This window comes from Saccopteryx bilineata, chromosome 3 (assembly GCF_036850765.1).
Source record: "Saccopteryx bilineata isolate mSacBil1 chromosome 3, mSacBil1_pri_phased_curated, whole genome shotgun sequence".
NCBI lineage: Eukaryota > Metazoa > Chordata > Mammalia > Chiroptera > Emballonuridae > Saccopteryx > Saccopteryx bilineata.
The window spans coordinates 25978346-26005542 of NC_089492.1; the positions used below are offsets into that span (position 1 = coordinate 25978346).

General features: G+C 37.1%; 1 protein-coding gene across 3 annotated transcripts; it reads right to left on the minus strand.

Moving 5' to 3' along the window:
* Positions 1-1727: 1727 nt before the first annotated feature.
* Positions 1728-27197, minus strand: EBAG9 (estrogen receptor binding site associated antigen 9). Of its 3 annotated transcripts, none has more exons than XM_066265806.1 (7): positions 26931-27197; positions 14467-14564; positions 11391-11469; positions 10469-10627; positions 8748-8855; positions 5913-6004; positions 1728-2251 (listed from the first exon to the last, which is right to left on the minus strand). In XM_066265806.1, the coding sequence occupies exons 2-7, from the start codon at positions 14547-14549 to the stop codon at positions 2131-2133; spliced, it is 642 nt and encodes a 213-aa protein (XP_066121903.1). In that variant the 5' UTR covers positions 14550-14564; positions 26931-27197; the 3' UTR covers positions 1728-2130. The 3 variants fall into 3 exon arrangements, with proteins under 3 accessions (XP_066121903.1, XP_066121902.1, XP_066121904.1); XM_066265805.1 differs by lacking the exon at positions 26931-27197 and adding an exon at positions 26360-26448; XM_066265807.1 differs by lacking the exon at positions 26931-27197 and adding an exon at positions 15265-15355.

A 27197-nucleotide genomic window follows, 5' to 3' on the forward strand; every position in this document is an offset into this window, starting at 1 on the left:
TAAAAAAGAGGCAAGCATCAATTAGAGAATATTCCTTGCTAAAGCTTAGTAAGAGGAAGTAGCTGGAAATCATGAATGTATATATAAACACACAAAATAAGTTTCATGTCTTTGATGACTTGTTACCTCAGTATGTGAAATGCATGATTCAGGAAATGGGTGGCATGTCGCTTATTTTATCCACGCCTGTCCGTATTTCATTTTTACTTCCAGTAATAAGCTTCAAAAACTGGTAATTCTTTATTAAAATTAACAAAACATCAACCATAAACTTAGAAGCTAAAGAGCCAGTTTGCTACTGTGAAATGTTTATCATGTGTTGAAATCATAACTTCTTTTGTGACAATATACCCAGTTGAATACAGGAATTTAGTTTACATACCAAAAGAGGTGAAAAATTCCAGAACTGTTGTTTACTTTTTCCACAAGAAAAATCTTTCTTCCTAATTAATGATATAAATTTCTAAGCAGTCTTTATTTCTAAATAAACAAAAAGCTAACAAAACCTCACACACATGAAAATCAGACTAAAGCAGACTTCAATACTTGTCGAGTATTAGGGCAAAGAAGCAAAATTTATTGTATTAATGAGGTTTATCACTCATGAATCCCAAATTTAGAAAACCAGGTGGCATTCCCATAACTAAAAATAAATAAATAAAAATGAGAGGAGGGAATGTATATTATATATTATTAAATAGGAGTCTAATTCTATTTCATTGGTAGTTTATTGGCAAAAACTTTCTAAAAAACACGATACCTGAAAATGTGCTTTGGGGGTATAAGAAGCAGCTTTTCACCAAAGTGAAAGTTCAGCTAACCCCACAATCACAGCTAGTTTGGAAGACTACTAGGCTAAGGGCTGAAGGGATCGCTCCTTGTATCATTTGTCATTTTATTATGAAATATTACTTTAGTAATATTTGGCCTGTGGAGTATCTTTGACATTTTAAAAACACAAAATACTAATTTTGGGCAACAACTTTTAAGAAAGTAAAAATCTTTAAAACTTCTAAAGCTCTAAAATATCAAGCTGGCTGTACTTGAATCGTGGAGAAAATATTAATGGGATCTGAAACTATTAGATCTACATTTTTTCCTAGAGACACTATGTATCTTATTTCCTTAAACTAGTCAACACCCAAAAATAAAAGCATTGTTATTCCTACCTTGGTTTATAATTTAATAAATCAATAAATGTTATCCTAGCCAACAACACAGGTAATCTGCATTATGTCAGATACAGAAAGCTGACGCAGGTCAGCCGAAAGCTTTGAACTGAAGGCTTTCTGTACTTGTAAGTTTATGGCTTTGGGAAGGAGGAACTCAGGTACTTAGACCATCACATCTTAAAATCTGTAACGAAAGGGAAAAGCTACTCATACTAGTTTTGAAAACTCACAAGTTGTAATAATGTAAAACAAATTTGCCATTTTATCTGATTTTCAATGTTTATACATGCAATATAAATTATAAATATTTATAACATTAAACACCATCTAAAAGAAAACAATGATGTACAAAATCTCTGTAATAAATTAAATTATTGCATTTGATGTCATTTTCTTGAAAAGCAGACTCGTTGAACTCCTTACTGTTGTACTGATATACACGGTCCCAGCTGAAACCAGAGGCAATGTGTGCCAACACCAGCGTCGGACATAAATAACAACGTTTACAGCCTCGCGGGTTGTCTGATGTAGATCGGGTAATCACGGAAACAGATGAATATTTAAAATTATTTATTTTATCTTTATGCACATTGCAGGAAAGCATTATAGACAGCAGAGTTCTTTTGCACTGTAAAATTATTTACACCCATTTATTCAGCTAGAAACATTAGCTTGAAGAGGTACTGGTATATTCCATTTGTAATCATTTCTCTACAGCAAACAACTGTTTTACATTGGGGCATGTTGAAGAAAATATTGTCTCTTAAGTCTTTTTTGTTCTTTTGAGTCTGAATCACCAGAAGTTCAAGATGCTCTGACAGAATCCCGGTGTTCGGAATGGCCTCATGACTGCAGTCAAATGAAGCAGTGTCTGCGCTCTGGAAACAGAGCCAGCAAACCCCGCCTGGCTGTGGCTCCCTGCTCTCCTGCTGGCCCTGTGACGGGGGAGGCACATCTGTTAGGAAAGCTTCACACCGATTTTGTTCTGTTCCTTCTTCATCAGCCGCTGGGCTTCCTTTTCCATCTTCTTCCTCTGCTGTTCTGCAGCTCTCTTTTCTCTGTCTGCTATCTTCTGCTGCCTGGAAAGAAACGTCTCATTTTACTTTTGGAAAATGCTGCACAGGAAAAGCGGCAAACACATTCCAGAAAGAAAGAGCGGTGCCTTTCCCCAGCATCACACCTAAGTAAAAAGTCTTCATGCTTTGCACTGCTTTGAAAATTTCAAAGATTTTTCAAAAACAGTATTTCTTTTAATCCTTAGAACGTGACTTAAAAATTAAAAGAGGTATGTGATCTACATTTTACAAACAACTAAAACGAGGCACAAAAGCTAAGTGACTTGACCAAAGTCATAGTTTAAGAACAAGGATAAGAAACCACATCTACTGACCCCCATCCTTCACAATATTTTCACAGAAACTCTACTTCCATTGGCCCACATCTGTTTCTGGATGCCACTGAGGAAAGTCTGGTATCGAGGACTCAATCTCATTATTATAATAGTTAAAAAACAGTCAGCAAAGAATGTCAAGAACATGCATAGGAAGAATAACAAAAAAGAAAAAAGCCCTGGCCAGACAGCTCAGTTGGTTAGACCGTCATCCCGAAGCAAAGAGGTTGTCAGTTTGATCCCCTGTCAGGGCACATACAGGAACAGACTAATGTTCCTCTCTCTCTCTCTCTCTCTCTCTATCCCTTCATCTCCCTCTAAAATCAATAAACAAACATTGAAAAAAAAACCCACATATGCCTTCCAACTAGAAGCTAGATTTCTATTTAAGGATTAACATTTGACCAGTTCTACTAATAATGGGGCAGAATGGTGGGTATTTACTTATTACACATCATGCGAGTGGAAGTGGGTGATAAAACAGACCTAAGGAAAGGAACAGAAGTTGTCCTAGATCTGAAGACTTATAGCATGAGAAAATAAAAAACATGCAAGATTGAGGAAGAAAGCTGTAGGTCACTGCTGGGCATGGCACAGGCAACAGTAGGTTATATACACAAAAATCTAGTGTGGATTACCTATATATGGGACAGCAAGCTGACCACAGTGAGTGAAATTTATATTTAAGTCTCAGTCATACTTATAACTGAGAGTTATAAATGAGCATAATTCAAGAAAGTAGAGACTTGTAGGCAACATTGATCATCACCAAAGAATAGTTTTTAAAAATCTACTTTTTACTAGCTCTTCCCACTTTCAAGCAGAGCTGATACTCTGCACTATAAAAGCCATAGTGCCCTGGGTACAGAGGGAGATAAGAAAAGAATTGTAAAAGGCTGGCTAGGTTACAAGCAAGTAAGATAACCAAGCCTTGACCCGGTCAGTAACTGAAATACAAACATCAACAACTAATGTTTCTGGCACAAGAGGAAACTTAGAGATTGCTTCAGACAAAATATATTTTTCCTTTCCCGATACATGTCTGAAATTACTATAGTACCAAAGTCTTCTTTCTTAATGAATTGATTCCAGTAGTGGTAGGACGATAGTGGCAATGGGAAGTAGGCTGAGGTGGAGGCCGTGGAGTATGGACACACTTTTGTAAGTCTCAGTGTCCTCTCAGGGACAGTAACAGCAGATGGAGCTCGTCTCTGTGGCTCGCCTTATGCAACCTGCAGCATGAAGCATGTGTGTAACTCACTTATACACTCCCTGTACTATGCACAGGCTGTCGTATCATGTAAAACACCAAGCTCGGGTTTTCTGGTCTTGTTTCATTCTGGTTACATGAAGATACGGCGGGAAAGAGATCTACTGTGCTGTCACTGAGATTGCTGGAGGCAAAATGAACAGCCCTTTCCTTTATCCTTGTGGTTAATAACACAAATCAGTACTAGAATCCCAGAAATGTTCTAAAATACTCAGACTTCAATATCTATGATTTATCTAAAACAGAGTAAAAACAGATGGTTATCTGTGTTGATGATCCATATAATATAAATGCTGCCATTAAGAATTTTAAAAATATTTCCTTTATATTGAATAATGATCAAATAGAAACTAAATATTTAAAACTCTATAAATATTTAAAATGTACCCCTTACTGTGGGGGAAAAAATGCTGAAAACAAGGACAACACCAAAAAAGGGAGTCACTCATGCCTCCCAGTTATTTAACTGCACCCTCTGCTGGTTGTTCAGAGTAACAGTAATTTGTTGATACAGGAAAGGAAAATACAAAAATGAAATCAATTTTGTTAAAATTGTGAGATAAAGGGCAATTCATTTTCTACCCCATTATAAAAACAATCTTGTAAAATAAAAACTTAGCTGTATTTTATTATATCATCTTTCAAAATGCAAAAGTAATCTAGATACATTTAAATATCTGAGTTTTCATCAGTGATGATAATCACAAACTCTTATGGTATATTTTCTTTTTACTGTTTGACCTAATCTAAAAGTAGTGAGAATTAAGTTTATTGCTCACAAAAACAAAGAAATAAGAAAAATCACCGAAAATAAACTTGAAAACTTCCAGTCTATTTTCTTTTCTGTAGAATGAATGGGCTGTACCTGACTTACATCATCTACCTTACAGGGCTTTTGAGGACATTAATAAGACACACACATAAATGTACAATGATATGTGTTGGGCAAATAAGTTTGTAAAATTTGTGTTATTTGACTTTGCTCACTTTTATTGTTAAAAATGGCTGCTGCCCAGGTAAACTGCACTGCCAGGTGAGGCTGCTGATCACTGTCCTGCTTGGGAAGGGTTTTATCGCTAATGTGTCCTGGAGGAGGGGTTTTCACGCCAAAATGTTTTAAGGAGGAAAAGGAAGGCATGTTTTTGCAGAGTTTGTGCAGAGAGGAGAAGGGGTGCAGATGGGGAACCAGAGGTGACTGAACTGGTGGGGGCCTTTGCTTCTAGGAAAAACCGGACAAAATTCTCCCCGTTGAGGAACCAGAGAATGTGTGGGTGTGTTTTGGTGCCCCGCGTGTGTTGCACTCACTGGCCGGGTGCGCGGCGGGAATAAAGGAACGGCCCACCAGTTTTCGACTCTGCAGTTTCTTTTCCGTCTGAATCTAATGGGAACCTGCACAGGCCTGGCTGTGATGGCTGCAGCTGCTGGCCATACACTATGTAAGTTATTTTAATTAAAACTTGAGGGACTAGGCACCATGCTAGACCATGGAGGAACAAAAATAACAGTGTAATATTTGACCTGGAGAAAATATAGTGGTGACTCACATTTCACAGTAGGACATTTTAAGAGATAAGTACATTTTACAGGGAACAAAGTATAAAGTATACAGTACATATAGTATATACATGTAAAAGATCTTCTCTGCCATTAATAAATTCTTCTGCTTCTATAATGCTTTAAATTCTTGCTTTCTGTGAGGTTTTCATCATATAAAATAGCATATGTAGTCTGAAATTCAAAGAAAATAACCCATATCATCTAAGATTCAAATGAGAATGAGAAAATAAGTAACATTTGCCAGAAGAAGCTTTCTTTTTTTTCCCTAAGTTTATTGAATGAGAGAGAAAGAAAACGAGAGAAAGAGAAGCATCAATTTGTTGTTCCACTTAGTTCTGCAATCATTGGTTGCTTCCTGCATGTGCCCTGACCCCGGATCAAACCTGCTACCTAGGTGCATTGGAACGATGCTCTAACCAACTGAGCTACCCAGCCAGAGCCTGAATAAGCTTTCCCGACCTTCCGTGTAACTGAACAAATACGCCCCCCTGTCCAGGCTGCAGCACCAATGCTACTCAAGTACCTCAGCACTTCTTCTGCTTGCCAGGCTGCGTCCTCCTCCTCCTCCCAGGCATTGGTGTTCTCCTGCCAGGTCTCTAAGTCACCTAGTTCCGGCTACAATAAAAAACGAAACAAAAGTACAATAGTAAAGAGCCATTCTTTCCCCCTCAGCAGTAAGAGCATCTATAAAACAGCCCAGACCCGTCACTGCTCTGTGTTGGCCCGTGGTCTGCCTGGAACTGAGAGGTTCCTGTGACGTGTGACTTTCAGTACTCAACAGTCCTGGGCAGGTCCAGTTTTTGTCCTATTTTGCTTTAAAAAATACTCCTGGCCCTGGCCTCTGCCTCAGGCGCTAGAATGGCTCTGGTTGCAACAGAGCAATGCCCCAGATGGGCAGAGCATCGCCCCCTGGTGGGTGTGCCGGGTGGATCCTGGTCGGGCACATGCGGGAGTCTGTCTGGCTCCTTCCCCGTTTCCAACTTCAGAAAAATACAAAAAAAAAAAATACTCCTTTAACATTAACTTCTCTTTTTTGTCTACTTTAGTTTATAATGGAAAAGAAGAAAACAATCCTTTCTGTTTCTCTTTTCAGTAGGAGGTAGGAGTGGGGGTCGAGGTGGGGACAGAGAAGACTGGATTAGAGAGGCCTGGCTGAACGACTGCGCTGGCGCACGACCTGGAAGGACCGAGGTTTTCGCAGCAGCAGTCATCATGGATAGGTTTCTCAGTGCCACTTACTGATGGGTCCTAGGCAAAAATGACAAATTGGGCAAAATGTCCTCTTTATCAGAATATTTCTGTATTTCATTGGGGAGGTCTGAACTTTACCAATATGGAGCATATACATGTATGAATAATGCTCACAATTTCAAAATATAAAATGTTACACATTCTAGTGTTATGTTTTAGAGAATATCTATGGTGCTGTTGTGCTATCATAGTATCATGAACCTTGAGAGGAGTTATCAAAATCTGTAGTATTTATGTGTGTGATCATCTAGTTAACAGTGAATCTTCCTCACAAGAATGCGTTCTTCCAAGGAAAGGCCCCTGCCCATTTTGCTTACTTTCCATTACATTACTAGCACCTAGCATAGTGCCTGGCACCAGGAAAGAGATTTTGTCAATGAATAAAAAGCATATATAAACATGGGTCCCCTGCCCTGGCCAGTTGGCTCAGTGGTAGAGTGCCGGCCCAGTGTGTGGAAGTCCCGGGTTTGATTCCCGACCAGAGCACACAGGAGAAGCACTCATCTGTTCTCTACCCTCCCTCTCTTTTTTCTCTTTCTCTCACTCTTCCGCTCCCCCAGCCAAGGCTCCACTGGAGCAAAGTTGGCTTAGGCACTGAGGATGGCTCCATGGCTTCCAACTCAGGCCTTAGACTGGCTCTGCTTGTAATGAAGTAATGCCCCAGATGGACAGAGCATTGCCCCCTAGTGGGTGGGCATGCCGGGTAGATCCCAGTAGGGTGCATATGGGAGTCTGTCTCTGCCTCTGCTTCTCACTTCAGAAAAATACAAAAAACAAAACACAAAAGCAAACAAACAAAAACATGAATCCTATGGAGAGAAAGGCCTCAGAAGCATCTGAGCAGTTTAAACAAATGTAATAGATGGACAAACAGATGTGATGGTTTAAAACTATGCCTCCAACTTCTTTGATACTCCTTTTAAGAAGCGGAGCTTAATTCTTCTCCCTTTGCATGTCAGCTAAATTTAGAGACTAGATTCCAATGAATAAAAGAATGTGTAGGTGACAGGGAGTCACTTATAAGACTAAGTCATAAACAGGCATGTGACTTCACCCCTGCATGCTCACTTCTTCTCAGGGATCTCTTGTGGGAAAGTCAGCAGTTACATCATAAGGAAACTCAAGCAGTCCCATGGAGAGGCCTATTGCAGGGAACTGAGGCTTTGTGAGAGCAATCAGCATTAATTTTTCCGGCATGTAAGTGAACCACCTTTGAAATGAATCTTCCAATTCTGGTCAAGCCTTCAGATGACTACGGCCCCAGCTAACGACCTATCTGGAAACTCATTAGAAACCCTGAGCCAGAATCACCCAGTTTAGTCTCCCCTGGATTCCTGACCCACATAAACTGTACAAGACCAATGTTTACTGTTGCTTTAAGCAACTAAGTGTGGGGTTGTGATATAACAATAGATGACTCATACGATCAATAATTACTAAGCAATAATCAATCAAAGCATGTTCAAGCTTAGGTCTGGAACTTGGTGCTTTTAAAAAGTTCAAACGTGATTCTGATATGTTTTCAAGGTTGAGAACCAGTAATAGACTTTCCTCATTACTTTTATCCTTAATGGTGTTGCATTTAGGTCACACATTTAAAGTCAAATCACACTTTAAAGGTAAATATAAACTACAAGGGAAACAATTCATAACTCAAAAATAACCTGCTATTACATTTAAATGACAGTGATAATCTCTTTACAGGTCATAATTTAAAACAATTTTTTATTGAGTTTATTAGAATGACATTAATAAAACTACACAGGTTTCAGGGGCACAAGTCTGTAACACACATCTGTATAGTGTACTCTGTGTTCACCACCCCAAGGCAAGTCCTTCTCCATCCCGTATACCCCCACTTTACCCTGTCTGTACCAAATGAGTTTGGTTTTTGCTTAATCCCTTTACCCTTTCCACCCAGTCCGCCATTACTACAGATAACGTTTTGTCTCTTATCTTTCATATGTACAACAGGACTCGGATGTTCGTATCTGATGTCATTTATAATCTCATAAAGGACAAGAAGAGCAAAACTCCAGACTAACCTCACTGTTTTAAAGAAAACAGAATGAAAACCACCCTGCTGCGATACCAGTAACGTACTTACTGATTGATGAATAAACGGCATATCTTGAGTAGCTGCTAATCTGCTGGAGAAGCCGGTGCTACCATCTGGGATGCTGTAGTTTAACGGTTCTCTCTTCTTAATAACAATCTGGAAGATTAATTGAAATAAAATAATAGCAATATTTTATATATCACTATCTAAAAACAGACAAAATAATTAATGCACCAAGAAATTTTATAATTATTTATAATATGTTCAACCTTTCTTATTTTAAAATTTACAATGTAAAAAAAAAATTTAAGTTTATAAAATGTACCAAAATTCCCAGGCAATTATCACACAAATCAGTTAAATAATGAGGAACATGGTACTTCACTTAAATAAATAAATAAATAAATAAAATTTCCTCACTCCCCTTCCCTAATTTCTTTCCTAGAGACCAGTCCCAAAAATGTAATCCGGCACTTCCCGCCATGGTATGAAACAGGAACATGCATTGTGTCCCAGCAAAAGTATAACCAGCTCTGTGTGCATGTGGATATCTATGAAGACATTAACTCTTTCAAGCCAGGAGTATCAATTTGTAACTTAAAAGCATTTCATTCTCATTAATTTATTAAGGCACTATTATAATAGACCGGGTTACTATTAAGAACAGCACTATGCTTCCAAAATACTAAGACACTAACAAACTCCTTGAGAAATACACAACTTACTGCTTTTAGCACAAGACATCTGAACAACTCAGCAAAAACAACTGTGATCCCAGCCTTGAAAATGTAAAAATAAATATGCAGTTGAAACTGGTGGGAAGGTAGACAAGGTCCTCATTTGATAAAGTATATTAATAAGAAATACTTTCCATGCTTGAGTGAACAATAAATGAAACTTTAAGTGTGTGTATGTTTTTTAAATAGCAGAGTGACGAGTTAGGTAGATTGAAATAATAACATAAAATTTGAAAGAGGGAAGAAGGATATGAAATAAGCCCTCATTTACTGTATTATGAAGTCAATAGACAACGTCTGTGAATGACACATCAAGACACAGCAATATAAGCATTAGATATATATATATACATGGGTATGATGAAATGCACTAGAAGCCCAAACAGAAATAGTTATGAGTGGCTGCTTCTGGGCCTATGAAGAGTGATAGGGCAGAAGTCTGCTGCTGTTTATTATAAGCTCTTCTACAGTCTATGATTAAAAAAAATTTTTAAGTATATGCACTATACGATTTAAAAAAGAAAAATACTCAGCTATTGTTCTTTTCCCAGTAATTCACTGTATCTTTAAATGATCATCACATTTAATTCCAAAGGGATTAAATAAAGTATGGATAACTAACACAAACCCTCAATTGCTCTAAGTTCTCAGAGCCTGGCATCAGTTTTATAAAGGTTACAAACAAAAGCACTTATCAGATTGTAGATATCACTAAAAGTGAACTCTTTTAAGATAAGAATTCTATATTATTCAGTTTAGCCTCTACAGCAGGGACTGTAGTCTAGACTCTGATACATAGAAGAATGTCAATAAGTGTTTAGATATAATTTTAAAAGGTGTATAAATTACTAGATATGTGTCTAGACCACTTGACTATATAAACTTCATCTTTAACATGACAGACACAACAAATTAATTAATAATTAGAAATAAATTTTCTAACAATACCAATTATACTGCCTAATTTTAACTACACGAATCTAAAAAGCAGTTTAATAGTTTAATTGCTGAAAGCACAAATGTTTAACATACTTTCTGAGTTTTCCTTATAGTTGGAGTCATGTCCTTAAAATAGTCCGGTTCCAGTTGTTCCAAGGCGTTTTGTTGTGTTGCCCCATTCCCATTCCCCCCTTCAATCTTTACACTCGTGGGTGCATCTTCATCCCAGGAAGTCCACTCTTCAACATCTGTCTAAATTTAATTGATCAATAACGTCAGCCATACAGGGAGATCCTAATGAATGAATTATCCCATTCAGTGTTTATTTTTTAAAAATGGGCTTGCTAAAACATTAGTTTTCAAACTTTTTTGACCAGTAGGGAAATATAAATCTAATTTCACATACCAAAACTACAGCAGAGGTTTAAAAAAATACTTACTTTTACTCTGAGTTAGATGTCCTGTTCTATCCATTAAGAAAATAAAAAGGAAATGCTTGTAGAATTGCACTGACATTAGAACTACAGTCCACCAAAGGAGGACTGTATGTTGCACTGAGGCTTCACCAGGTAGACAGCCTGATAAGTAATATTAACCTCCTGGAGAAGACTTAAACAAGAGTCTCAAACATATTCAAAATATCTATAAAATAAATTTAAAACCCCCAAATTATTCAGCACAGGGAGAATCAAGAAACCTCAACTCACATGGAAAAATCAAACCACAGATGCCAGCCTCAAGGTGGTATAAATGTTGAAATTAGCTAAGACTTTAAAATAACCATTATAGAAATGCTCCAATAAGCCATAGCAAGCGCTCTTGAAGACAATAAAATAAAAAAATCTCAGCAAAAATATGGAAAATAAAATAACCAAATAAAACTTTCAGAATCAAAATATGTAACAACAATAATTAAGACCAACTTTCAATTAATTTTGTGACATACAAAATGGTCTGCAATCTAGCCTGAAAAATATGGTTCTGGAACATTTATTCAACCTTAAAAAACAACTACCTGTTTTGGAACTGATGAATAATCAACTGTAGTTGGCAAAGTTATTTGGTCTCCACTTAATTTCCGTCCTCTGCCAGATCTGTAACAAAAATGAAATAATCTATTTCAAGAACCACCAAAAAAAGCATAGGTAAAAGCACTATGAACAGTAACTTAAGGCTTATAAAAGATTATTTCCAATTTTAGAATTATTTACTACAATAATTAACAGTCACTCATTAAGATATGAAACAAAAGCATGCATCAGGTAGCTTATAAATGTTTTTATAATCTTGGACCATAAAATAGAACTGCTTTTTGGCTTGGGACTCAGGATCATAGACAAACTCAGGAGGAATAAAAAGCCAAAAGCAAAATGCAAAGTGGTTTCAAATCATGCCGCTTAGATTGCTGAGTACTGCTGGAGAAGCTCTGGGTCACCTACGCCTTTAACCATACTTAGCTTTTGTTTACGTTTTGATTTCTTGGTAAGATTACCTACTAAGCCAGTAAAAGGTTTGAAAACCACTGGGTTGAACTAAACTGTAACTGGTAAGTTTTAAGGATTAATATGGAAAGTTCTATATTAAACAAGATAGCTATTATAATTCAGATGTGAAAAGCATGGGCTATGGAACCTTGTAGACCATGATTTTCAATGTTAAATCTATCATGAGTCTAGTTGGAATTACCTAACCTCTATATAACAAGACATTAAAAAAAGGTAGCTTTTATGAATGATCAGTCACTTGCTTCATTTTGTATAATCTATAAAGAAAGCATCTACTTCAATCTAATTGCTAAAGTCAGCTATTTTTATTACAAGATTAGAAATCATTCTTTGTTTAAAGGATAAATAGAAAAGTAATAGTCTACTACTAAATTTATAACATAAACTTGGTATTGCAGAACATATAATCTAGGTTCCTTCTGATACTTAAGAGAAGCTTTTTTTCTAAAAAAGGGTAAGTTTTCTTAAAAACTGAACAATCAATCCTAAGTATATTTATATTGACAATACAAATTTACGTGACAATAGAAATGTCCTTAATATTTTTTAATCAAATGCAATTTACGATTTTATTTCTTGGTTTTAGAGAGAGAAGAGAGAGAAATGGAGGGGAAGAGTAGGGAGCACCAACTTGTAGTTGCTTCTTGTATGGGCCTTGACCAGGCAAGGCCGGGTTTCAAACCGGCGACCTCAGCATTCCAGGTTGACACTTTATCCACTGCGCCATCACAGGTCAGGCTCAAATGCAATTTCTTATGCTAAAAGTAATCTATCCTCAGTAGAAGTTTTCAAAAGTACAGATTCAAAGAGAAAAATGACTATAATTTTAAGTACTGTTAACATAGCTAGTTCTTTTAACCTCTGGCCTTTTGGCAATTAATATCCTTTCTTATCCTGCCTTACCTAGTGAATTTCTGGCCATTATCCTCATATTCTAAATAATTTTGAGGACTTACTCCTACTTTCCAAATCCTGTCCTCTTTGTGGGTGATTTCAACAAACACCTGAATTTCCCATTACTTACTGGCCTCTCCTCCAGCAATCATCTCTGCTCATTTCCGCTGCCATATCTTCAATCTCTCTCTCTCTCTTTTTAACTCCCAGACCACTCTAATTCTAACAATAAATTCAATGCCACTTAATTCTCAGAGTTTTAGTAGCTATATATCTAAAATGGTCATTTTGCTAGAGAATACATTCCTAGCCTCCCTTGCAGCTAGATAGCCATATATTACTAAGCTCTGGACAGTAAGGCTGAGAACAGAATTGTTTAGTGCAACTTGTAAATCATGTCCATTAAGAAAGAGAACTGACTGCCCTCTAATTCCTCTTTTACTCTACCCTACTCTTAATGTACCAGTACTTTGTGACAGTATTCTTAGGCCAAAAGAATTGTCCAACAGTTCCAATGATTATACAGGAGAGGCCAAAGTAGGTTTATAGTTGTTTGTATGGAAAATAATTCAATAATTAATAATACAGTAATAAACTGCTTCACATACTTGTAAGTGTAATCTTACTTTTGCCCATCTCTGTACAGGCAGACCCAAATAATTTAACACTTACATGTGATGTAACTGCTTAGTAGCCATTAGAAAAAATAATATGTATCAATTAAAAATCATTTTATTCTTAACCACAATTACTTACTAATGGAATGTGCATGCCTATTGGACACTGCACAACTTCTCAAGCTTTGGAATACAAATGGATACCACCTCCCTCTATTTTCTATTCTACATTACTTTTGGTTCAGTATTTGCTTTTAATTACAACCTAAAATATAGGCTTTGCAAAGATAAGTCACCATAAATACAAATAGACAAAAACTTATCTTAAACATTCAAGAACATCAGCAAAAGTAATAGTACAGGAGCTAATGTTGCAAATATAAAAGCTTGAACTAGTGGTTTGTGCAGTGTTTAAAAGATATTAACTATTACATTCATTGTTTTGCTAGAAAACTGAGACTATTCTGTGGCACTCCTGTGAGTTTAATGAGAAGCCCTGAAATGCCTTAGCACACAGTTTAGAAACTACAGGTCTAGGGTAGAGAGTGTGACAAGATAAAAGGAACTCCTGCTGTCTCTGGATGGTGGAAGCAGAATGACGTATCTGCCCTAGGCTACCTGCACATTCCTACATATGACTTAAACTAAAAAAAAAAAACAAAAAGCTATTTTGCCTGGGGTTTCTCTGCTAATGTTTTTAAAATATAAAAATAACATTCATATTATAGTCTATAAAGAAATATCTATGCCTGATTCCACCTAACCATCTTAAGACATTCTGATAATGAAACTATTGTATACATAAAAACCCTCTGATAATTTTAATAATGAAAATTGGTTTGCTATTTCTGATATTCTATAGTACTAGAAATATTATTTTAATGGAAAATGTGTAAGAATTTTAAAGAAAAAATATCTGAAGTGGAGAAAAATATTTAGAAATACCAGAGTTTAGTGAATAAATACTGCAATCAAAATATTTAGCTTAAAATAGTCTGTCCTGCTATTTTATAGTTATGAGGAATCTAATCAGAAAGAAGATAAACAGATCAACTTGAACATAAAATTTGTTTACCTGCATATTAATCTCTTTAGGAATGAAAATATAGTTGCTAAACAGGTGCAAACTTTAAATAACCGAAATTGTGTGACAGCCATGGTGGGGATCAAAACCTGTGAAAAGGGCACAAAAATAAATGCATTAAGGTGCTTTCATAAGCTTTGCTCCTGTTCTGAAGTCAAGCTTAAAAGACCTATTATAAGCTGTGAAAACCAGGCATATTTTTTACTTTTCTTTATAAACCACAAACATAGCACAGTAAATTTAAAATTAAAATGTAAATCATGGGAGGTCCAGGATAATGCTGGTGCAAAATGCTAAACTCACTTGACCTCCTCCCAGAGTAAACTCAAATATACACACATTCAGACAATTACTCCTGTAGAACTCAGGGCTGAATAAACAGCTTCTAAACAACAAGAAAAAGAGACAAACTAGAGAAGGCTGGAAGCCATGGGAGCCCTTAGGGAGCTGCAGGAACTCTGTGGTCAGAGGAGCCAGTGAGCACCATTTTTTAAGTTTCCCTCCACTTTCATAGGGTGGGTGGGAACTCTATTCCTGGGCTTTGGCTTACCTACAAAAATCACCACAGCTGTTCCCACCTACATTGCCCTGAGCCTTTTGCATCCTGAACAAAGGGATCAAGCAGAAAAACCAGGGCAACACTAAGTTTCCGTTTGTGCCCCAGAGCTCCTGTGAGATCAGGTTGAGACTGGACTCCCGCCGAGACCACATCCTTGCTTAGGCCCTGCCACCTGTCCTGTCCTGCTTCCCAGACTCCCCTTCATCTGAAGCCACATTTCACTAACTTACAATTTTTTGAAGACTTCAAAGAGGCTCTACTAGAAAAGCCAAATCTGACAGCAGATTACAAACAACAGCTGATGGCAACCCAAGAAGACCTAGAAATAACACAATTGAAAATTAGAGGCAGACAACACCAACCCTAGACTTAGCCAGCTCTACAAACAACACACCCAAAAAAGGAGGGTATACATAGACAAAATGAGAAGACAAAGAAGTGCAATCCAAATGAACCAACAAGAGAAACCTCCAGAAAATGAACTGAGTGAGATGGAAATACGCAAACTACCAGATGCAGAGTTTAAAATAATGATTATTAGAATGCTGAAAGATCTTAGAACAACAACGGATGGGCACAATAAACACATAAAGAGATAACAAGTATCAAAAAGGACATTGAAATAATAAAGAAGAACGAGTCAGAAATGACAAATACAATATCAGAAATGAAAACTACACTACAAGCAATTAAAAGCAGGCTGGATGAAGCAGAGGATCGAATCAGCGATTTAGAAGACAAGATAAATGAAAACATGGAAGTGGAGCAGCAAAAAGAAAAGAGGCTAAAAAAAATCTGAGGAAACTAAGAGAGCTCTGTGACAAGCTCAAGAGAAACATCTGCATCAAAGCTGTTCCTGAAGAAGAGAAAGAACAAGGGATAGAGACCTTGTTCAATGAAATCATAGCTGAAAACTTCCCTAAATTGATGAAGGAAAAAGTCACACAAGTTCAAGAAGCACAGAGAACTCCATTAAAGAGAAACCCAAAGAAATCTACACCAAGACACATCATAATTAAAATACCAAAGCTAAGAGATAAAGAGAAAATATTAAAAGCTGCTAGAGAAAAAAAGGCTATCACCTACAAAGGAGCCCCCATAAGGATGACATCTGACTTCTCAACAGAAACACTTGAGGCTAGAGGGAATGGCAAGAAATATTCAAAGTAATGCAGAACAAGAGCCTACAAACAAGATTTCTTTATCCAGCAAGGCTATTGTTTAAAACTGAAGGAGAAATAAAAAGCTTCCCAGACCAAAAAAAAACCCCACAAGGAATTCATCACAACCAAACCAATGCTGCAAGAAATGTTAAGGGGCCTGTTGTAAACAGAACAAAAAGGAAAAAGAATATAGTAAAAGAGGAATATAACTTTAAAGAATAAAATGGCAATAAACAACTACATATCAATTAAATGTAAATGTAAATGGATTAAATGATCCAATCAAAAGACATAGGGTAGCTGCGTGGATAAGAAAATAGGACCCATACATATGCTATCTACAAGAGACACACCTCAAAACAAAAGATACATATTGACTGAAGGTAAAAGGATGGAAAAAATATTTCAGGCAAATAGAAATGAAAAAAAAAGCTTGGGTACCAATACTTATATCAGACAAAATGGACTTTAAAACAAAGGCCCTATAGTAAGGGATAAAGAAGGACACTACATAATGATAAAGGGAGCAATCCAACAGGAAGATATAACCATTATAAATATCTATGCACCTAATATAGGAGCACCTAAATATATAAAGCAAACTTTGTTAGATATAAAGGGCGAGATCAACAGCAATACTATAATAGTAGGGGATTTTAATACCCCACTAACATCACTAGATAGATCCTCAAGAAAGAAAATTAACAAAGAAACAGCAGACTTAAAGGACACACTAGATCAAATGTATTTAATAGATATTTTCAGAATCTTTCACCCTAAAGCAACAGAATATACATTCTTTTCAAGTGCTCATGATACAATCTCTAGGATAGACCACATGTTAGGGCACAAAAGCGGTCTCAACAATTTAAAAAAATTGAAATCATATCAAGCACTTTCTCTGATCACAATGGCATGAAACTAGAAATCAACCACAACAGAAAAACTGAAAAAATACTCAAACACATGGAAACTAAACAGCATGTTATTAAATATTGAATGGGTTAACAATGAGATCAAAGAATAAAAAGATTCCTAGAAATGAATGATAATGAGCATACAACAACTCAAAATATATAGGACACAGCAAAAGCAGTACTGAGAGAGAAGTTCATAGCACTACAGGCATACCTTAAAAAGCTAGAAAAAGCTCAAATAAACAACTTAACCCTGCATCTAAAAGAACTAAAAAAAGAACAGCAAGTAAAGCCCAGAGCTAGTAGAAGGAAGGAAATAATAAAGATCAGAATGGAAATAAATGACATAGAGGCTAAAGAAACAATACAGAGAATCAATGAAACCAGGAGCTGGTTCTTTGAAAGGGTAAGCAAGATTGATGAACCTTTAACTAGACTCACCAAAAAAAAAAGAGGACTCAAATAAATAAAATTAGAGAGTGGAGAAATAACAACTGACACAACAGAAATATAAAATATTGTAAGAAAATACTATGAAGAACTGTATGCCAAAAAAAATTATTTAGACAACCTAGGTAAAATGGACAAATTTCTTGAAACATATAATCTTTCAAAAATCAATCTGAAAGAATCAGAAAATCTAAACAGACCGATTACAACAAATGAGGTAGAAAAAAACTCCCAACAAACAAAAGCCCTGGACCAGATGGCTTCACAGGTGAATTCTACCAAATATTCAAAAAAGAACTAATTCCCATCCTTCTCAAGCTATTTCAAAAAATTCAAGACGAAGGAAGACTTCCAAGCTCTTTTTATGAGGTGAGCATAATTCTGATTCCAAAACCAGGCAAAGAGAACACAAAGAAAATTACAGGCCAATATCCCTGATGAATTTAGATGCTAAAATCCTCAACAAAATATTAGCAAATCAGATCCAGCAATATATGAAAAAAATCATACATCATGATCAAGTGGGATTTATTCTGGGGAGGCAAGGATGGTACAATATTTGTAAATCAATCAATGTGACTCATCACATAAACAAAAGGAAGGAGAAAAACCGCAAGATAATTTTAATAGATGCAGAAAAAGCATCTGATAAAATTCAGCACCCATTTATGATCAAAACTCTCAGCAAAGTGGGAATACAGGGAACATACCTCAACATGATAAACGCTATCTATGACAAACCCACAGCCAACATCATAATCAATGGGCAAAAATTAAAAGCAATCCCCTTAAGATCAGGAACAAGGCAGGGGTGCCCCCTTTCACCACTCTTATTCAACATAGTTCTGGAAGTCCTAGCCACTGTAATCAGACAAGAAAAAGAAATAGTAAAACTATCATTATTTGTAGATGATATAATACTATATATAGAAAACCCTAAAGTCTCAGTCAAAAAACTACTGGACCTGATAAATGAATTCAGCAAGGTGGCAGGATATGAAATTAATACACGGAAATCAGAGGCATTTTTATACACCAACAATGAACTGTCAGAAAGAGAAATTAAGGAAACAATTCCCTTCACTATTACAACCAAAAAAAATAAAGTACCTAGGAATAAATTTAACCAAGGAGATTAAAGACTTGTACCTGGAAAATGATAAAACATTGATAAAAGAAATCAAGGAAGATACAAATAAGTGGAAGCATATACCGTGTTCATGGATAGGAAGAATAAACATCATTAAAATGTCTATATTACCCAAAGCATTCAATGCAATACCAATTAAAATATCAATGAGTTTACTTCAAAGATAAAGAAAACATATTCCAAAAATTTATATGGAACCAAAAAAAGAACTTGAATAGCCTCAGCAATCTTGAAAAAGAAGAATAAAGTGGGAGGTATCACACTTCCTGATATCAAGTTATACTGCAAGGCCATTGTACTCAAAACAGCCTGGTACTGGCATAAGAACAGGCATATAGATCAATGAACTAGAACAGAGAACCCAGAAATAAACCCACACCTTTATGTAAATAGATTAAATGCTCCAGTAAAAAGACATATAGGGTGGCAGAATAGATTAAAAAACATGACCCATCTATGCTCCTTACTGGAAATTAGCTTCAAATTGAGGCACATACAGAATGAGAATGAAGGAATAGAAAAAGATATTCCATTAGAGAAATGAAAAGAAAGCTAGAGTAGCAATACTCATATTAGACAAAATAGACTTTGAAATAAAAATGTAAAAAAAAGACAATAAAGCAATCAATACAAGAAGAGGATATATCAATTGTAAATATCTATGCACCCAACATAGCACTAAAATACATGCAATTATTAATGGTCATGAAGGGAGATATCCATAGTAATACAGTAATAAATTACTTTAATACCTCACTCACATCAATGGATCATCCACATAGAAAAAATTGTAAGAAAATGGCCTTAAAAGTTATATTAAACCAAACTGACTTAACAGACATATGTAGAACATTTCATCCAAAAAATTCAGACTACACATTTTTTACAAGTACACATGGAGCATTTTCCAGAATAGATCATATATTAGACCACAAAGTCTTAATTAACTCAAAAGAACTGATATCATATCAAGCATCTTTTCTGACCACAAAAACATGAAAATAGAAATCAATTACAGGAAGAAACCTGGAAAAATGCAAATACATAAGACTAAACAACATGCTACTCAACAACCAGTGTATTAAAGAAGAAATTAATGTTGCTTGACCGTGAACTTGATTGCATTTTCCCCATTTCAGTGCAACTGGTTGGAAAATCTATCTTGGAAATCATAGTATCATCATCAAATTTCTAAGAACATCTATTGTCAGTGAAGTAGTCTTGGCTTTTGGTTAAATAGCCCTAGGTTTGAATCGAAGTCAATGGGTGTGGGAACATGAAAACATACTTTCTGTGAAATGAGAGCAATAATATCTATTTCATAAGATGATTTTATGACTTAAGTGAGGTAATGTTAGATAGTGCTTGGAACACAGTACTTGGTCAGTGAATATTAGTTCCTCTCTCTCATTAATCACAAAAGCAAATACTCTCTGGAATAAGAAAATTCTTCATTACTAGGGTGAGAATGTTATTCTGTTGTCAATAATATGTAGTTCCACTTTGTTTTTCTGTTGGAAAAACTGGAAATTTTATTTCCAGTTACCACTTAAATCATTTAAGTTGAAAAGTACTTATTGAACAATGATGCACAACAGTATTAATGGCAGGGGTTATAATACAAGCATGTCTGCTTTCGTCATTTCTGTTTAACAGTGTAAGGAAGATCTGGCCTGTGCAATCAAGCAAGAAAATAAAATAAAAGGCATCTAGATTGGAAAAGAAGTATAAAACTGTCTATGTAGAAAATTCAATGGAACTCAATAAACAACTATATTTTTTATGTTAGCAACAATCACAAATTAAAACTGTAAAACAATTATTAGCACACTCAAAAAGAAATACTTAGGGACTAATCCATTGAAAGACTTATATACTGAAAGCTATAAAATATTGCTAAAAGAAATTTAAAAGACCTGAATTAACTTTAAAAGATCTTTTAGGGCTCAAAGACTTAATATTGTTAAGATATTCAAGTCTCCCTAAATTTAAGTATAAATTCAATGCAGTATCAGTAAAAATCTCAGTAGCCTTTTACCCTCTAAACTTGACAAATTAATTTTAAAATTCAGATGGAAGTGTAAGGGACCTATATTAGCCAAAACAATACTGAAAAACAACAAAGTAGAAGGGCTAATACTACCAGTTTCAAGACTTGTTATAATGGAAAGTACAGAAATAGATCTACATTCAGATGGAACAACAGAAATTTGACAAACATGGGAAGGCAGGTCAGTGGAGATAGTCTTTTTAACAAATACAGCTAGAAAATTCGGATATCCATATGCAAAAAAAACCACCAAAACTTCAATCCATATCTCACACCATTTATAAAAAGACTAAAAATAGATCCCAGAGCATGGGCTTCATTAAAATTAAAAACTTCTACAATTCAAAACCAGTTAAGAGAACGAAAAGACAAGCCACAGACTGGGCTTGTAAATCTTTGCAAAGCATTTATTTGATCCATATTTCTGGCTTCTATCCAGAAAATATAAGAATCTCTCAAAACTCAGTATGAAAACAAAAAAACCCAATTAAGAAATAGGCAGAAGGTCTGAATAGACACTTCACCAAAGAAGCTATAAAAGATAAATAAGTATGTGAAAACAATGGTAGACATCACTAATCAGAGAAATGCACATTAAACCCACAGTTAAAAATTATTACACACCTGTTAGAATGGCTCATAAAAACAATGCCCTCAAGTACCAGTGAGGACGTGGAGCCTCTCTAACTCTCACCCACTGGTAGGAGGAATGTAAAGTGGTACAGCCGTTCTGGAAAACAGTAGTTTCTTACAAAGGTAAACAAACATGTACCAAATGACCTAGCCATTCTACTCCCAGGAATTTACCCAACATAAATGAAAGCATATGACCATACAAAAACTAGTACTTGGATAGTAGTTTTATTTTTAATAGCTCCAAACTGGAAACAATTCAAATATTGATCAACAGGTGAATGGCTAATGAAAGTGTGATAATCCTACAACAGAATATTGCTCAGCATAAAAAAGAATGAATTACTACTGCAAGCAGTAGTATGGTAGTTCTCAAGAGTAACCCTGAAAGCCACACAAAAAGAATCTATACCATATGATTTCACATATTTTTTAAAAACTCTACAAAACACAAACAAATCTATAGTGACAAAGTAAATCAGTGGTGCCCTCGGATGGAGTAGGGAGGGAAGGGAAGGGACATGATGGGTATGCTTAGTTTTTTTATTATATTTATAGATATATTCACTATTTTGATTATGGTGATGACTTTTTAGGTATATATTCATCAAACCTGGTAAAACTGTAGACTTCAATTATGTGCAGTTTAGTATGATTATATGTCAATTACAGTGTGTCTGTAAAGTCATGGTGCACTTTTGACCAGTCACAGGAAAGCAACAAAAGACGACAGAAATGTGAAATCTGCACCAAATAAAAGGAAAATCCTCCGTTTCTATAGGATGATGTGGCAGCATGTGCGCATGCACAGATGATGACGTAACACCATGTATACAGCGGAGCAGCTAACGGCCATACCAGTCGAGATGTGGATGGTACACAGGAAAGTTCAGTGTGTTCTGTGGCTCACTAAATTCAAATCCATGACCAAAGTGCAACGTGAATATTGGCATGTTTATAACGAAGCGCCACCACATAGGAATAACACTACTCGGTGGGATAAGCAGTTGAAGAAAACCGGCAGTTTGGTGGAAAAACCCTTTCTGGTAGGCCATCAGTCAGTGACAAGTCTGTAGAGGCTATACGGGATAGCTACCTAAGGAGCCCTAAAAAATCTGTGCGTGAGCCCACATTGAACTGCACTGGATAGGTATGAAACTGGGAGAGTTTTCCTTTTATTTGGTGCAGATTTCACATTTCTATCATTTTTTGTTGCTTTCCTGTGACCATCAAAAGTGCACCATTACTTTACAGACACATTGTATAATCTCTTAAAAACAACCTATGCTAATAAGATATTTAAAATAACACTATGGCCTGACAAGGCGGTGGTGCAGTGGATAGAGAGTTGGACTGGAATGAGGAGGACCCAGGTTCAACACCTCGATGTCACCAGCTTGAGCATGGGCTCATCTGGTTTGATGAAGGCTCACCAGCTTAAGCCCAAGATCACTGGCTTGAGCAAGGGGTCACTTGGTCTGCTGTAGCCCCCTGGTCAAGGCACATATGAGAAAGCAGTCAATGAACAACTAAGGTGCCACAACAAAGAACTGATGCTTCTCATCTCTCTCCCTTCCTGTCTGTTCTTATCTGTCCCTCTATCTGACTCTCTCTCCGTCTGTTAAAAAAAAAAAAAAATAATAATAATAAATAAATAAAATAATGCTATATCACTAAGGAAAGTTTTCAGATTCTGATTAGAATCTTTTAAAAAAATCATTAATACCATCATCTTGTACTGATTATTTGTAATTTTCTAGAGAACCAAATTCCATTAATATTTAACAACTGGGAGAGGAGTGGGTCTCAGGATATACAGTGGTTCCCCCTTTGTGGTTCTGCTTTCTGCAGTTCCAGTTACCATAGTCAACTGTGGTCTGAAAACATTAAATGAAAAATTATAGAAATAAACAATTTATAAATTTTAAATTGTACATCGTTCTGAGTAGCATAATGAAATCTCATGCTGTTTGCTTCCTGCCACCCAGAACATGAATCATTCTTTTGTCCAGCATATCCACACTGTATACTCTACTTGCTAGTCACTTAGTAGTCATCTTAGTAATATGATAGACTGGCCTGATATCACAGTGCTTGTGTTCAAATAATTCTTATATTACTTAACGTTACATTCATATAACTTTTATTACTGTATGCTGATAAAAATATTCTATTTTATTATTAATTTCTTACCGTACCCAATTTATATAATAAAACTGTATATTAAGTAGGTATGTATTACAGGAAAAAAAATGTATGTACAAGATATATACAGTTCAGAACTTTCTGTGGTTTTAGGCATCCACTGGGGGTCTTGAAACACATCCCCCATAGGCAAGGGGGAACTACGCTACATGAATGAAGAGCCGAGAACAAATTTCATATGATGCTTGGTAACAAGTCATCACTTTGCTACAAATAGTCATGTGTCATTATTCAGTATTTTTCCACTTAAATGACTTCAGTGGTAACTGGAAATAAAATTTGCAGTTGTTCTAACAGAAAAATAAAGTGGATCTATTATTGACAACAGAATAAGAGTCTCATCATAGCAATTAAGAATTTTCTTATTCTGTGGAGTATCTGCCAAGCACAATCTAATATTATCACACCTAACTCATAAAATCATCTTATGAGATAGATATTACTGCTCTCATTTCACAGAATTGAAGCACAGAAAGTAAGCATGTTTTCATGTAGCCACATCCATTGACTTCAATTCAAACTTAGGTCTATTTAATCAAAGCCAAGAATACCTCACTAATAAACATTCTTAGACATTCTGTGATGGTATTATAATTTCCAAGATATATTTTCCAACCAGTTGCACTAAAATGGGAAAAATGCAATCAAGTTAGCTATCAAGCAACACTTGACTTGATCAGTTACACTGATTTGGGACTTGTATTTTCTTAATGTTCTAATTCAACTCAGTTCAAGAAGACATTTGTTTAGCACCTACTATCTAACAGTTTCTAGAGCGTGATGGGAAACACTACTGACCTAGTAGAGAAACTGTGTTCACTGCTCAATTGTTTCAACCTTGGCAATGCAAGGGAAGGCAGAGCCCCATCAATATTGCTCAGTTTAGTTACTTTAGAGCTTAGCCACTGCCAAGCACATAGTAGGCAGGGAAATCAACATTCCTTGAGCACTCAGTATGTTCAAGACATTGTGCTAGATCAGCGATTTTCAAACTTTTTCATCTCATGGCACACATAAACTAATTATTAAAATTCTGCAGTGCACCAAAAATATATATTTTTGCTGATATGTCAAAAAAAAAAAAAGGTAGACAACTATTGTGTTAGCTGTTGTCACTTTTTTATCTGACAATGTAAGGGAAAAAAAGGTCAATGACCCTGACTAAACAGGCAATGCATGTTTTAAAAATTCTTATGTTGGCCCTGGCTGGTTGGCTCAGTAGTAGAGCGTCAGCCTGGCATGCAGGAGTCCTGGGTTCAATTCCCGGCCAGGGCACACAGGAGAAGCGCCCATCTGCTTCTCCACCCCTCCCTCTCTCCTTCCTCTCTGTCTCTCTCTTCCCCTCCTGCAGCCAAGGCTCCATTGGAGCAAAGTTGGCCCGGGCACTGAGGATGGCTCCATGGCCTCTGCCTCAGGCGCTAGAATGGCTCTGGTTGCAACAAAGCAACGTCCCAGATGGGCAGAGCATCATTTCCAGCTTCGGAAAAAAAATACCAAAAAAAAAAAAAAAAATTCTTGTGTTGCACCAGTGTGCCCCCTTCAGCACACCAGTTGAATAGCGCTGTTCTAGACAATGTATGTTCTATCATCTCATAGGAATCTTATTTATTCTTCTTCTTATTATTGATTTTAGGAGACTGAGAGACATTCATTTGTTCCACTGAGTTGTGCATTCAGTGACTGCTTCCCATGTGTCCCGATGCTGAGGATCAAACCCACACTGGGGTTTTGGGAAGACGCTAGAAGTGACTGAGCTGACTGACTAGGGCCCACCTCACTGGAATCTTAAGAACAGATGAGATGACAGTGAAGCTCAGATTCATTCACCCAGGATTTAAAGAGCCTGAATCCAAAGTTCCAGCTCTCCCCACACCATATCCCACTGGAGAAACCTTTAATTTTATACTCACTGCCTCAGTCTGATCATTGAAATCCTGGAAATTACTAATTGGTAAGCAAGCATCTTAGGCTAACTTGCATTTCAGTCTCTTCAAAATACTTCCTATCAGTAAAAAAAGCTAATATAATCTAATCTTAAAATTAAAATGTCCTTAAAAATTACTAGGAAAATACAAAAACTTTAGATACAGCAGAATAAATTTCAGAACCATGAAACCACCAATCCTTGGGGCTTTTGCAGAAATGACATCTCTAAGGATATCAACAGGAATGCCACTTCAGCTATGTCAAACAAAAACGATTCACCTAAAATTAAAAAAAAAAAAAAATCCTGCATTAGTAACTGGAAAATTAAATTATCTTTCCTTCCAGTAATGCCACGTAAACTGCTGGCAAGATCCTGTCAGTAGTCATCGAATTCAATTCGTTAAACAAGCCAAGCCACAATCTATGTTGGTTCGTTCTGTCCTGTATTAAACGAGTCACCAATCGCTGTATTTTTTAAATTATCCATTTCGAATTTTTTAAATATTAACATTGAAAAACCATATGATCTAACACAGTACTGTATATTCTCAACTAGGTTTGTGACTCTGAAGTAGGTCATATCAGGCTCCAAAGACAAATTTTACTTGAACTCAAATTTCAAAGACGAAAGTTTGGCAGCCGCTAAGGGGAACCAGAAATGGAAGGTGAGAGCAGGTTCTAAGAGGCACATTGGATCACGTCTGGCAGCTCGGTCTGGCCCTCCAACACCTCACACCACTGACACTCTGATAAAGGCTGAGGAAGGTCTCCAAATGACTCAAAAGTAAGAAGTTTCATAACTAAAATGCTTGATAACTTCAGAATACCCACCCGAACTCGCCAGATGAAAAACAAGACCATACCCACTGTACAGATGAGAAAAACAAGAGCGTTTTCAGGTTACCCAATCAGACGCCATGCCCGTGGCGTTTTAGGAAACGCGGTAAATTGCTCCAAGTGGGCGCCAGGTGGGCTGGGATTTGGATTTTGGGAAAATCTGCTAGGAAGCGGCAAGGTCTGCGGAGGAGAGGTGGAAAGCAAGGGCCACTGTCCCCGCGGGGGGCGGGCACGGGGTCTCGGGGGCTTCCCGGGCGGCACCCCGTGGGCCGACCTCCCACGCGTGAGTGCGGCATGGTGAGAGCTGCGCGCCCGGGGCCCACTTTCAGTCGCGGTTCCCTCTCCCGAGAGGTCACCCTGACCCGGAAACAGTCCCCAGGATGGCAGGCGGCCCTAAGGGGAAACCAGCTGGAGGGGCGAGAAGGAAGGTGGGAGAGTGGGAAGTGCGGAGCGAAGAGGAGGGCTGACCAGAGCAGGGCAGAGGACACCCCAAGGCCGGGGTGGCGAAGGGGGTGGGAAAGAGAAGCCCTTCGCGGGCGGGCGCGCGCGAGCCGCACACACTCACCTGCCCCTCCCCCTCCCCGCCCGCCCGGCGGAGGCTCCGAGCTGCCGCGGGCCGCGCGCGCACTCAAGGCGCGCACGCGCGCTGCCGGTCGCTCCTCCAAGCTCGCGCTCCGCCGGCTCAGTCCCAGACCCGCTCATTCAAAGCCGGGCGCGCGCTCCGTCGTAGACGCCGTTGCCGCCGCGCAGCTGCCATGGCCGCCCCCTCCTCGGGAAACCCTCCCCCTACTCCTCCCTCTTCACCCTCGTTGAAAGGGGCTCTCGGTTCCCT